Source organism: Spermophilus citellus (assembly GCF_964194105.1).
Source record: "Spermophilus citellus genome assembly, chromosome: 3".
NCBI classification, from domain to species: domain Eukaryota; kingdom Metazoa; phylum Chordata; class Mammalia; order Rodentia; family Sciuridae; genus Spermophilus; species Spermophilus citellus.
This window is the reverse complement of record NC_138184.1, coordinates 176,336,568-176,351,164: the sequence shown is the minus strand read 5'-3', so window position 1 is coordinate 176,351,164 and position 14,597 is coordinate 176,336,568. Positions and strand designations below refer to the sequence as shown.

The 14,597-nt window shown below is 35.8% G+C and overlaps 1 protein-coding gene across 1 annotated transcript in view; it reads left to right on the top strand.

Moving 5' to 3' along the window:
- The window catches only part of COG5 (component of oligomeric golgi complex 5), a 336,390-nt gene that overhangs the window by 137,818 nt on the left and 183,975 nt on the right, over positions 1-14,597 (top strand). Inside the window, exon 7 of the mRNA XM_081282899.1 lies at positions 7,856-7,986. Within this exon, the coding sequence (XP_081139025.1) occupies positions 7,856-7,986 (131 nt within the window). The remainder of the gene's footprint in view (positions 1-7,855; positions 7,987-14,597) is intronic.

The following is a 14,597-nucleotide window of genomic DNA, read 5'->3' as shown; positions in this document are numbered from 1 at the left end:
ATAAATCTTTTATCCTTTTGGATATACACATTTAAAAAAATGCTTGTGGTTGTAATATAATTAAAAATAACTATAGTATTTAACTGTAGTTTAACACAGTATTGCTACTTTTGTATTCTTTTGTCCTTGTGTGTAAAACTAAACTTATGTAGTGTTCAAATATCAAATATATTTGAGTGCTGATATGTGTTAACATTGTATTGCCTATTCTAATGTCATTTAACCTATGTCCCATGTTGTGACCAACTGAATTTAAACCATGATACTATGTAATTACTAGACATATATTTTAATAAGACCAAAGATAAACAGAAATTCTAATTAAGAATATGTATGAAATACATTTGATATTCTAATAACTGGCAAAATTAAGTCTTCCATCTAAGTAAATTTTACTTTTTAGAAATAATTTGTCCTGTTAAAATAGAAAGCATGAGTTATAGAACTCTGTCTAAACTCAAATTAAACTTTGATCTTTGTTACTTGCATTTTAATTACCTTCAATATGTTTAAGAGTAAGAAAAAAAAAAGGAAGAAAGAAAAATTTCCCCAATTCTAAGCATGCAGACACTGTTAAGGTCTTAGTAGAATGTTTTTACAGTTCTTACCGTGCGAATTTGTCCTATAGAAATAGTTAATTCACCAATATAGTTTTTTTTTCATTCATTAATATGAAAATTCTAAAATTAAACAGTTAGGTTTACTTGATGATGTAAACTGGCAAAATGCTAAGTTTTACATAATTTATGAATCTTGTTACATAATTCATTAATCTTATTCTCCAAATGCTGAACATTTATTTCAGATGTTTTAATCTTATAGAATAACTTTTATTTTTTTTTATTTTTTTTGATATTTTTTTATTGATTATTTAAAGCATTACATAGCTCATGATATATCATCTTTCATGCATTTGACTCAAATTGTGTTTTGAACTCCCATTTTCACCCCAAATACAGATTGCAGAATCACATCTGTTACATATTCACATTTTTACATAATGCCATATTAGTGACTGTTGTATTCTGCCACCTTTCCTATCCCCTACTATCCCCCCTCCCCTCCCCTCCCCTCCCATCTTCCCTCTCTACCTCCCCTGCTGTTGTTCAATTCTCTCCTTTTTTTTTCCCTCCCCCTTGCCCCTCATGACCTCTTATAATTTTATGTATCATTGAAGGTCTCCTACCATTTCCATATGCTTTCCCTTCTCTCTCCGTTTCTCTCCCCCCATTCGTCTTTGTTTACTGTAGTCTCTTCCTCATGCTCTTCCTTCCTGTTCTGTTCTTAGTTGCTCTCTTTATATCAAAGCAGACATTTGGCATTTGTTTTTTAGGGCTTGGCTAGCTTCGCTTAGCATAATCTGCTCTAATGCCATCCATTTCCCTGCAAATTCTATGATTTTGTCATTTCTTAGTGCTGCATAATACTCCATTGTGTATAGATGCCACATTTTTTTTTTATCCATTCATCTATTGAGGGGCATCTAGGTTGGTTCCACAGTCTAGCTATTGTGAATTGTGCCGCTATAATCATTGATGTGGCCATATCCCTATAGTGCGCTCTTTTAAAGTCCTCAGGGAATAGTCCGAGAAGTGCGATAGCTGGGTCAAATGGTGGATCCATTCCCAGCTTTCCCAGAAATCTCCATACTGCTTTCCAAATTGGCCTCACCATTTTGCAGCCCCACCAGCAGTGTACAAGTGTACCCTTTTCCCCACATCCCCGCCAACACTTATTGTTGTTTGACTTCATAATGGCTTCCAATCTTACTGGCGTGAGATGGTATCTTAGGGTGGTTTTGATTTGCATTTCTCTGATTGCTAGAGATGGTGAGCATTTTTTCATGTACTTGTTGATTGATTGTATGTCCTCCTCTGAGAAGTGTCTGTTCAGGTCCTTGGCCCATTTGTTCATTGGGTTATTTGTTATCTTATTGTTTAATTTTTTAAGTTCTTTGTACATTCTGGATATTAGGGCTCTATCTGAGGTGTGGGGGGTAAAAATTTGTTCCCAGGATGTAGGCTCTCTATTTACCTCTTTTATTGTTTCTCTTGCTGAGAAAAAACTTTTTAGTTTAAGTAAGTCCCATTTGTTTATTCTTGTTATTAACTCTTGGGCTATGGGTGTCCTATTAAGGAATTTGGAGCCCGACCCCACAATATGTAGATAGTAGCCAACTTTTTCTTCTATCAGACGCAGTGTCTCTGATTTGATATCTAGCTCCTTGATCCATTTTGAGTTAACTTTTGTGGATGGCGAGAGAAAGGGATTCAATTTCATTTTGTTGCATATGGATTTCCAATTTTCCCAGCACCATTTGTTGAAGATGCTATCCTTCCTTCATTGCATGCTTTTAGCCCCTTTATCAAATATAAGATAGTTGTAACTTTGTGGATTAGTCTCTGTGTCCTCTATTCTGTACCATTGGTCCACATGCCTGTTTTGGTACCAGTACCATGCTGTTTTTGTTACTATTGCTTTGTAGTACAGTTTGACCTCTGGTATCGCTATACCTCCAGATTCACACTTCCTGCTTAGAATTGCTTTTGCTATTCTGGGTCTTTTGTTTTTCCATATGAATTTCATGATTGCTTTGTCTATTTCTACAAGAAATGCCGTTGGGATTTTGATTGGCATCACATTAAACCTGTAGAGAACTTTGGGTAATATCGCCATTTTGATGATATTAGTTCTGCCTATCCATGAACAGGGTACATTTTTCCATCTTCTAAGATCTTCTTCTATCTCTCTCTTTAGGGTTCTGTAGTTTTCATTGTATAAATCTTTCACCTCTTTTGTTAGGTTGATTCCCAAGTATCTTATTTTCTTTGAGGATATTGTGAATGGAGTGGTTTTCCTTATTTCCATTTCAGAGGTTTTGTTGCTGATATACAGGAATGCCTTTGATTTATGCGTGTTGATTTTATAACCTGCCACTTTGCTGAGTTCATTTATTAACTGTAGCAGCTTCTTTGTAGACTCTTTTGGTTCTGTTAAGTACATTATCATGTCATCCGCAAATAGCGATAATTTAATTTCTTCTTTTCCTATTTTTATGCCTTTAATTTCTTTTGTCTGTCTAATTGCTCTGGCTAGTACTTCGAGAACTAAATTGAATAGAAGTGGTGATAGAGGGCATCCCTGTCTTGTTCCAGATTTTAGAGGGAGTGCCTTCAGTTTTTCTCCGTTTAGGATGATGCTAGCCTGAGGTTTAGCATATATAGCTTTTACAATGTTGAGGTAAGTTCCTGTTATCCCTAGTTTTTCTAGTGTTTTGAACATAAAGGGATGCTGTACTTTGTCAAATGCTTTTTCTGCATCCATCGAGATGATCATATGGTTCTTGTTTTAAGTCTATTGATGTGGTGAATAGCATTTATTGATTTCCGTATATTGAACCAGCCTTGCATCCCAGGAATGAATCCTACTTGATCATGGTGCACAAGTTTTTTGATATGTTTTTGTATTCGATTCGCCAGAATTTTATTGAGAATTTTTGCATCCAAGTTCATTAGAGATATTGGTCTGTAGTTTTCTTTCTTTGAAGTATCTTTGTCTGGTTTTGGGATCAAAGTGATGTTGGCCTCATAGAATGAATTTGGAAGAGCTCCTTCTTTTTCTATTTCTTGAAATAGCTTGAAAAGTATTGGTATTAATTCTTTTTTGAAGGTTTTGTAGAACTCCGCTGTATACCCATCCGGTCCAGGGCTTTTCTTGGTTGGTAGTCTTTTGATGGCTTCTTCTATTTCTTCTTTTGTTATTGGTCTGTTTAAATTGTGTGTGTCTTCCTGTCTCAATCTGGGCAAATCATATGCCTTAAGAAATTTATCGATATCTTCACTATCTTCTATTTTATTGGAATATAGGGTTTCAAAATACTTTCTAATTATCTTCTGTATTTCTGTAGTGTCTGTTGTGATGTTGCCTTTTTCATCCCGTATGTTAGTAATTTGAGTTCTCTCTCTTCTTCTTTTCGTTAGCATGGCTAAGGGCTTGTCTATCTTATTTATTTTTTCAAAGAACCAACTTTTAGTTTTATCAATTTTTTCAATGGTTTCTTTTGTTTCAATTTCGTTGATTTCTGCTCTAATTTTAATTATTTCTTGTCTTCTACTACATTTGCTGTTGTTTTGCTCTTCCTTTTCTAGGTTATTGAGGTGTTGTGTGAGTTCATTTATTTGTTGGTTTTTTTCTTTTTTTGAGGTAAGAACTCCAAGAAATGAATTTCCCTCTTAAAACTGCTTTCATTGTGTCCCATAGATTCTGGTATGTTGTGTCTGTATTATCATTTGACTGTAAGAATTTTTTCATCTCCTCCTTTATGTCTTCTATAACCCATTGATCATTCAATAACATATTGTTCATTTTCCATGTGATGTAGGATTTTTCCTTCCTTCTTTTATCATTGATTTCCAATTTCATTCCATTGTGATCAGATATGGTGTATGGTATTATCTCCACGCCTTTATATTTACTAAGCGTTGCCTTATGGCATAATATATGGTCTATCTTTGAGTAGGATCCATGTGCTGCTGAGAAGAACGTGTATCCACTTGATGATGGTTGATATATTCTATATATGTCGGTTAAGTCTAGGTTATTGATTGTGCTGTTGAGTTCTATAGTTTCTTTATTCAGTTTTTGTCTGGAGGATCTGTCTAATGGCGAGAGCGGTGTGTTGAAGTCACCCATAATTATTGTGTTGTGGTCTATTTGACTCTTGAACTGGAGGAGAGTTTGTTTTATGAACGTTGCAGCTCCATTGTTTGGTGCATACAAATTGATGATTGTTATGTCTTGTTGGTGGATGGTTCCTTTTAACAGTATATAGTGTCCTTCTTTATCCTTCTTGATTAACTTAGGTTTGAAGTTGATTTTATTCCATATGAATATGGCCACTCCTGCTTGCTTCCGAGGGCCATGTGAGTGGTCTGATTTTTCCCAACCTTTTACCTTCAGCCTGTGTATGTCTTTTCCTATCATATGAGTCTCCTGAAGGCAGCATATTGTTGGATTTGTTTTTTTGATCCAGGTTACTAGCCTATGTCTCTTGATTGGTGAGTTTAGGCCATTAACATTTAAGGTTACAATTGAGATATGATTTGTACTTCCAGTCATGCTTCTTTATTTATTTATTTTAGTTTGGCTAGTTTTACTTTTTGGTTACTTTCCTCTCCCTTTACTGAGATACCTCCTGCTGTTAGTTTTGGGCACTATTTTTCAATTCTTCTTCTTGTAGTGTTTTGCTCAAAATGCTTTGCCGAGCTGGTTTTCTTGCTGCAAATTATTTTAGCTTTTGTTTATCATGAAAGGTTTTAATTTCATTGTCAAATTTGAAGCTCAGTTTTGCTGGATACAGTATTCTTGGTTGGAATCCATTATTTTTCAGCATTTGAAATACATTGTTCTAGGATCTTCTCGCTTTCAAAGTCTGTGATGAGAAATCGGTCGTTCACCTAATTGGTTTACCCCTGAATGTAATCTGCCTCTTTTCTCTCTTAGCTTTTAATATTCTCTCCTTGTTCTGTACGTTGGCTATCTTCATAATTATATGTCTTGGAGTTGGTCTATTATGGTTTTGAATGTTTGGGGTCCTGTAGGCTTCCAGGATTTGGCAATCCATTCCATCTTTCATCTCTGGGAAGTTTTCTAGAATTTTTTCATTTAATATGCTGTCCATTCCTTTGGTTTGAATCTCTGTGCCTTCTTCTATCCCTATGACTCTCAAATTTGTTTTTTTTTTGACATCCCATAATTCTTGAATAGATTGCTCGTGGGATTTAAGCAACTTTTCTGTGTTGACTATATTCTTTTCAAGTTGATAAACCTTGTCTTCATTATCTGATATTCTGACTTCTACTTGATCAAGTCTATTTGTAATATCCTCGTTTGAGTTTTTAATTTGGTTTATAGTTTCCTGCAATTCTAGGATTATTGTTTGATTTTTTTTTAAGATCTCTATCTCCTGGTAGAGCTCGTTCTTTGCCATTTGAATTTGTTTGTTTAATTCATTTTCAAAATATACTTTTATTTCTTGGACTTGGTGTCTCATGTCTTCTCTAATATTCCTTTCCATTCGAGTTAGGTATGCCTTGAGTTCTTTCCCTATCCCTGTTTCTGATGTTTCTATGTCCTCCTGTAGAACTGAGTTGTCTTGCATTGTTTGTAATCCTTTTTTCCCTTGTTTTCTCATGTTGTCCACGTTACTTTCCAGCTCTATTTGATTGTCGTGTTTCTGCTCTCTTCTATAGATTTTTTTTGTTTCTGTATTACTCTGATGTCTCTCCTTTGTGTTGTTAGACTATGCCTGCTAACGTGGATTCCGCTGGGAAGGAATTCCGACGTCCGAGCTCCAGTGACGACACTACTCTGCTATGATGGGCCCCAGTCTCCTTGCCGGGGTGTCCTAATGGGGATGTGTGACTGGACTGTCTCTGTTTGGTTTCAGCTCCCGGTCGTGGCAGGTGGGCGGTCTCCAGCCGCCCAGTATCACAGGCCGCGGGCAGGTGATCAGTCGCCAGCGGGCGGGCGTTCTCCTACCGCCCAGTTACGCGGGCAGTGGGTGAACTGTCACCGGCGGGCCTGCAGTTTCCAGCCGCCCAGTCGTGAGGGCCTTGCCTCTAGTCCCCTGGTTTCTCCTGCTAGACCAGATTTCCCCTGAGTGATGGTTCTCGGCAGTTCAAACTGTACTCTGGGCCTGCCATTTGTTGGGTGTGGAGGGTGGCTATTGGGAACCCCGCCACTCTATTGTTTTGTTTCCCTTGTGGAGGATAGAACTGTACCGCTTCCTTCCCCGTCAGAAATCCCAAACTCAGCCCGGGGGTCAGTGCGGGCTTGGCTGGCGGGATTCCACTGTGTCGCAGCCACTTATCTTCCTGCTTGCTAGTTAATCCCTTCTCTGCAGCGCCACGCCTTCTGTAGCCATGGGGCAGGCCACGCGAATCAGACAGCCTGGATCTCCGGGGTCACACAGTTGGATTTTGGGATCCCCGGCACTCTATGGTTTTGATTTTTTCTGCTTGCCCCTCCCCCAGCGCTGGCTAGACAGGTTTTGTTTTGGCTGCTGATGGGAGGGGGGGTTGAAGGTCCGGTGCCTCTAGTTTCCCCTTAGTCTTTATGCAGGCTCACTCTGATACTCCCTCCCCCGGAAAGTCTAGGAGAGATTTTATGCGAAATCCCCCTATGTATGGGGGCTGAGCTGAGTGACACACACCTGTTTTGTTGTTGCAATCTGTCGGAGAGTGGCGGTGGATACTTCAGCTCTCCAAGATGGTGGCCGCTTATTGCCTTAGTGGAGTGTCCCTTGTGGGGGATGGGACTGTACCGCTTCCTTCCCCGTCCGAAATCCCGAACTCAGCCCTGGGGTCAGTGCGGGCTTGGCACTTATCTCCCTGCTTACTAGTTAGTCCCTTCTCTGCGACGCCACGCCTTCTGTAGCCGCGGGGCAGGCCGCGCGAATCAGACAGCCTGGATCTCCGGGGTCACACAGTTGGCTTTTGGGATCGAGAATAACTTTTAAATCTGCATTGCAACTTGAGAAATTTCTGGAAGTACCAAGATACTTATTTATATTAAAACAAATTTGAAACTTTTTAATGTAATCTAATGACTTTGCTTGAACTTGAAGTAATCATAATTTAAGTTTTCATTTTACCAACTGTTTCTTATTTGGGACATTTGCCTCCAAAGTGAAATGTGTTTATTAAGTAAAAAAAAAAAACTTGGGAAACTCTTACTTTTTAAAATATGGATTTTTGAATAGTTAATTTATAATATTTTTGAAAAACTTATTCATGATATGTTGATGCCTTGATATTTGATATTGAAATATTTTAAATGTGTTTTTTTCCAATAGATTATCTTTCTCAAGGAATAGATCTTTCTGGAATAGAAGTAATAGAAAATGATCTACTTTTTATTGCAAGAGCTCGACTTGAAGTGGAAAATCAAGCTAAGCGCCTGCTGGAGCAGGGTGTAGAGACTCAGGTAATAGAAATGTTATTTTTTATGTGAAATATGTCATAATATTGACAGATTTTGACTTTGCATCCAAAATAGTAATTATTATCTTTATTACTGAGGAACTATGCCTACAATTAAACTGGATAGTAGGACACATATAAATACAGGTAAATTTTAATATGTTTTGATATATTTAATTCTAAATTAGGCCTAAGTTTTCTATGTATATAATATGAAATCATTTTATATGATGTACATTTTATGTATGATAGATAATAGTTATATCTGTAAAATGTGTCTGCTTTGTTCAAGGTATCCTTTCAACCACAGTATAGTTGGTATTATTGTTATTTCCGTCTTACAGATGATGAAACACAGCTTAAATAATTTGTTGAAGATATATAGCTAGTAAATTAAATGGTTTGGATCCAAATTTTAATTTCTAGTCCCCATGCCTTATACCATTGCTGTTTCATAATTTTTAAAAAAGGATTTGAAATTTTTCCCTAACGTATCTCATTCTTATGCTTAATTTTCTTGATTAAACTTATAAAATCGAATATTGTGTACATTTTGAAAAATGAACAAGTCAAAAATGTACCTATAGAATGAAATACTACAGTGTGAACATATGTGTGAAATCAAAACTCACATCATGACATAGAACATTCCTGCTGTCTTAGAGTCTGTGTTTCTCACAATTATTACTTTGTCCTTTTTTCCCGGTGGTAAGGGTTATCATAACTTCTAACTCTAGAGATCAATTTTGTCTGTCTATGAGGACAAAATATGTATATTATTTTGAAAAATAATATTTTTGTTTCTACATTACATGTGAGAGATACCTTTTTAGATCCTTAAAAGGTAAGGATTTAAAACACAACTTTGTTAATCTGATTGTCTGCCCTGAATGAAACATGAAAGGGGTGTTGCCTTTCTACAGAATAGCTTCTGGGTTTGATTTTGTAATCTTCTAGTCTATATAAATTATACCTTGGGTTTTAGACTGGGGATATACTTCCTTTGTCTAATGTCCTATTCTTTACGTGGTTGATTGTATCTAATAACACCTTTATCTTTCCCATGTATTCATTCAGGATTTAGGTGGAACTGTTTTCTCTTTATCTTAAAATCCCATAATTCCATGTTGTTAGTGATTGTGAATATTTTTATACATTGGCTATACAGCTTTTTGATGTTTACTTGCTCAAACATGAAATCTGGTACCCTTCCTTTCTCTTCTACTTTTGCATCTTTTTCCCATTAATAATCTTGGTCTGTCATCTTTTGCACATATCCAATGTCTCAGTCTTTGGCCATGGGCTCCTTATTTTTTTTCTGCCTTTTCCCTGTTCCTATTATAAAACAGAATTCTTTTATTCATTGAGAACACCAGTCTTTTCATGTATTTAGAACATCAGTTGTCTTCACTACTTGGTTTTCTACTCTGTCAATCATGTCTGTCCTCTTCTCTGTCTCTACAATTTTTCTATATTACGTTGATCTGAGATTTGTATTTTATCTGTTCCTCTGACTTCATCTGTTCTAAAACTTTAGCATGCATCAAAGTTGCTGGGAGGCCTTTTAAAAACAGAGAGCTGAGCCTAATGCCCGAAGTTTCTGATTCAGTAGGACTTGAAAGAACTGTTGCTCTTGATGATACTGTCAAATTCTTTTACTCCTGCCTTTATACTCAGCTTTCATGTCACAGTGCCATTTGTGGGTCATTGAACATCTAGCTTTATTTATTACTCCATGCTAGCCTTTTCAGTGCCAAGTAAAAATCAAATAATTATAAGATTGATGTAATTAAATTTTTGATTTTTAAATATATCTGGGATCTCATTATTTTTTAGTGTATACAGTTCCCTTTCATTTCACAAATGACTGTTTACAATCTTTATTTCCTGTGAATCTTTAATCCAATCCCTTCTTTTCTATTGTAATAACAGAATCTTGTCTCATTCCTCATTAAGAAAATCAAGACCAATGAAACTGAGGTTTTTTTCAACTTCTGTCAACATCAGTCTTAAATGTCCATCTCTATTAAATATTTTACCTTCCTGTTAAAGGCTAATTTCCCATCTCCCTGGCTGCCTTGCTTTTGTACTTTGCTCTTTTCCTTTTCTGAATCTTCAGCCTTCTCTGTTCTACTAGCAGCATACAAAGATAGTCAAGTTTTTCCTACATGATAGGAAAAAGGAATCTTCAGTTTTAAATATTCTTTATGGCTACAAACAACATGTAGATATTTCCTTGTTTCTTTACTTCACAACCAAACTATTTGGAAGAATAGACTATTCTTACTACTGCCTCCTTTTCTTGATTTTTCATGTAGTCCCTAGATTATTCTGGCTTCTAATATACCCTCTTCAGTAAATCTTCATTTATGTCTCCAAATTTCCCCAAAGTCTTTCACCTTTTTGCTCCTCTCATTTTTTTTTTTTTTTTTTTTTTTACTTTGGTGATCATTTCAACTTCTTGATACCCCCTTTCTTTCAGTTTCTCTAACCCCAAATTTCCCCTGGTTTCTTTTTCTTTTTCTTTTTTTTTCTCTTGACCTTGGTTGTGATTTTTTCCTCATTCTTAACAACTTCAGCCACTTCATTGATGTTTGTCTTTCCTTTATCTGTTTGACTTATTTTTACTTCACATGTTTTTTCATTGGTGGTCTCATATATTTCTGTTTGCTGATAACTTTCAAATTTCAATCTGAATCCTAGAACCTTTTTTTTTCTAATTCTTGATCTGTATATGTATGCATCAGGATTGTTAGTGTTTGCTTGAAAATAGAATCTACTTCTAGCTAATTTTAACAAACGGATTTATTATAAGATATCATAGGGAAGGCTCAAGAAAAAGGCTGTAAGTTGAGCTTACTCTTTTCATTGGCTGTTACAGAGTAGCCTTATTTACCTGGGAAACTTGGGAATCAGGAACTATGTAGTATGCAAAATTAGGCAACTTGGTATGGTATTGATCCCTGTATGTTGGAAACTGCCTGCTGTTTTGGTTATTGTTCAGTTCAGTTGATAGTTTTAGAAGCATATGGCCTCTGACATGATCTGGATCAACAAAGTCAGTGCCAGTGTTTTACTTATCAACATTCATGAAGCTAGGACCCAGGCATTAGAGCCTTTTAGAGACAACAGAGAAAAATGTTTACACATGTATGATCAAACTTGCCAGGAAAAACAGTAAATGTCGGAAAAGTACAGTCTCTGCCTTCTAAATTTTATACAGGTGCTACAGTTTACAAAACCTAAGTCATATCTGAAACCTTTTACACAATGGGGTCTCTCACTGCTTCCACAGAAAAAGCATACTTAAAAGTAAGCCAGAATGTATGTTAAGTAAGTTCATTTATGGAATCATTTACATTATTCCAAGTGGATATTACAATGACCTTGTAACTCAAAAAATTAAAAAAGAAATGTCATATGTATCTCCTGTAAACTGTTTGTGCACTGTTAGAGAACTGCACCTTTCACCTGGGAAACTTGGGAATGAGCTATTCAAAAGATCAGGACATTTTCTGCAAAAAGCCAGACAGCAATTAGTTTAGACTTTGTGGGCTATTCTGTTTTAGTCATACTACTGAATTCTGTTGTGGTCAGAAAGCAGCCACAGGCAATATGTAAATGAATATTCCAGTAAAATTTTATTTGTAAAAATAGCATGTGGGTTAGACCCTAGGCAAACATATTTACTTATTTTTAAAGGATAACTTTTTTTAAAAAAAACTTTATTTTATTTATTTATTTTTATGTGGTGCTGAGGATCAAACCCAGAGCCTCACACTTGCAAGGCAAGCACTCTACCACTGAGCCACAAGCTCAGCCCAAACCCATTTATTTTTATTTTCACATTTTATGCTTTTAGCTTTCTCTCCTAGATTACTATAGTTGTTAGTGGCCCTAATTTTAATTTGATATTCATACTGCTTTCAAAATGATCTTAATGAAAGGGAATTTAAGCATATCCATGCATGACATAGACTCTTTCAACAGCTTGGTTCATTATAAATCTTATATTCCTTGTGCTGCTTGCAATCTCACCACATCCCCAGAGGACACTTAGGTGTGATTGCCTTTGGTTCTCTGATCAGGACCAGGGTTTGTTTAGTCTCTGTGTTTGCATTCAATATTAACTATTTCTTGAACATATTTAATGGTCTAATTCTTCTGCTTATTTGTTTTGTATTGATTCTTCAATACTCAACTTTTTGGTAATTTCTTCACAAAGCCCTTCCTTCTGGGTTTGTTTAGAACCTTTATTTAGGGTTGTAATAACATCCTTAAGACGAAATTGATTAATTAAGGTTATATAATTATTTGGGTATTTTATTTATTATAGATATAATACATATATTTCTGATGAACTCATTGGATTGAGTTTCATTAAGAACTAGAACTATATATTTTTTCTCCTTCCTCTTATTGCTCAGTAAAATACTTATTAAATAAGTAATTGCATTAAATAATTGAGTACAACACCATATTACAATCTTGGTGTTTCTTTTGAAGGATAATTTCACAGTCCTTATCTTCTCAAAGAAATTATTAAGAAATTCCAAATCAAATGTAAATAAGAACAGGTATTTCTGTAGAACATTGAAAAGAGGTGGCAATTAACATTTCAGAAAATATTATTATAAAATATAATATTTTATATGAATAGTCTAATAGGCATATTATCACCTCATGAATGAGTTAAAATTTTATTGCATATCTATTTTTATTCTTCTAACTTTTGAAGTGTTTATCCCCCTTCTACACATACATAAGTTAACCAAACATATCTGCGGTTCCATGTCTGCAGATTCAATCAACTGCTGATCAAAGGTAATTTTTTTAAAATTCCAACAAATTCCAAAAAGCAAAACTTGAATTTGTTACATGCTGACCATAACACTGTATCAATGCAAATGAAGTGATGTGTAGGCCTCACTTACTGTGGCCTCCCACCACTTTATACATCTTTAGCCTTCCAAACACAATTGTATGAGTATCGTTTGCCTCGTGTCTTAGTCTTATGTACTCTGTAGTTAAGCCTATAGTTGAATGTGTGCAGACTTTTTTTTTCATTGTTTCCTAAATTGTAAAGTATGACAATTATGTGCCTAGTATTTACATTTTATAAGTAATCATAACATGATAACTGGAAGGATGTGTGTAAGCTATATGCAAATGCTATACCATTTTATATAAGGAACTTGAGCATCCACTGATTTTGGCATCTTTGAGTGGGAGGTATACTGGAGCCAATTCCCTGTGAATACCAAGGGATGACAATATGTCTGTATAGAACTTTAATTTACACAGTTCTTAATATTTCACTATATTTTAGAGTAATGGGACTCAAACCAAATAGTTGTTTTTACAAAATGCCAAAGTTTGTAAAAACAAATACTATTTTCAGTAAGTAGAAGTGATTTTAACATGTCATAAAGGAATGATGATTTTAAAATGATTTTCCTCATATAGTTAAAGTAAGAAGGCATTTTCAAGGGTACTAAGTATGTTTAGATATTGTTTTGTACATATTTAAGCAGTTGTTACATTTGATTTTGTTTCAATTTTTAAATTCATATAAAAATTCAAAGGAAATTTTATTTGTGAAATTAATATTCCTCAAATGTTGATTGATTATATGTCCAGACTATGTAAATTTATCAAAAGATGATTGAAGTAGATGATCTTCTTTTATAGCCAAAGTCTTCTTCTTAACCAATGAGATTAAGTTAGAAAGATAAAAAGGAAAAAACATGTAAAAGTAATTTGTGTCTGTACGGGTAGATATGGAATGATATGCATAATCTTAGAAATACATAAGTCAGAGAGCTTTAATTTTGCTTTAGGTTTCAGGATGGTTCAGAGAAAGGTAGATACTGTCCAGTAGATAGGAATATTATCTTTTTGTAAGGCAGTATATGTCATATTATCATAGTTTGTTGACCTTAGTCATTACTATCCAAATCACTTGTCTGAGTTAGATGTAGAAAGTAACCTTTTGAGTATAATTTGGTTTCTGTCTCAGTCTCTTTGGCCTGCTATAACAAAATGCTGTAAACTGGGTTGCCACAGTCTGGATGGGCACAATCAGGAGCCACTTGTCAAAAGAAACTAACTTTATTTTTTGAACCACACACGCCAAACAAAACAGCTCCTCAGGAAAAACCCTCAGAGCGCAACTGCCACCACAGGCTTCCCACAAGCCTCTCCCAAAACCACAAGCCTCTCCCAAAACCTCAAGCCTCTCCCACTCCCACAATCCTCCTGCTCTTGAGGCCGATTGGCTGGGTCGTGTGGGCGGAGCCAAAAAAGTCCCCCAATGAGCAGCTCCGTAGTCTGAAAGGGCAGGGAAACAGCCCAATGAGCATCACTGCAGAGGAGCCAATGAGCTAGAAGTTGGTGGGGCCGCTGTGAGCCAATCATCAGCTGGCAGTCTGAAAGGGCAGGGAAACAGCCCAATGAGCATCACCACAGAGGAGCCAATCAGCTAGAAGTTGCTGGTGCCATTGTGAGCTAATCATCAGCTGGCAGTCTGAAAGTTTGCTGGGGCCCCTTTGGCTGTGGCTCTCAACATCTCCCCCTCTCTGTTTAAAAAACAAGCATGTGGCTTAGGGGACCGTG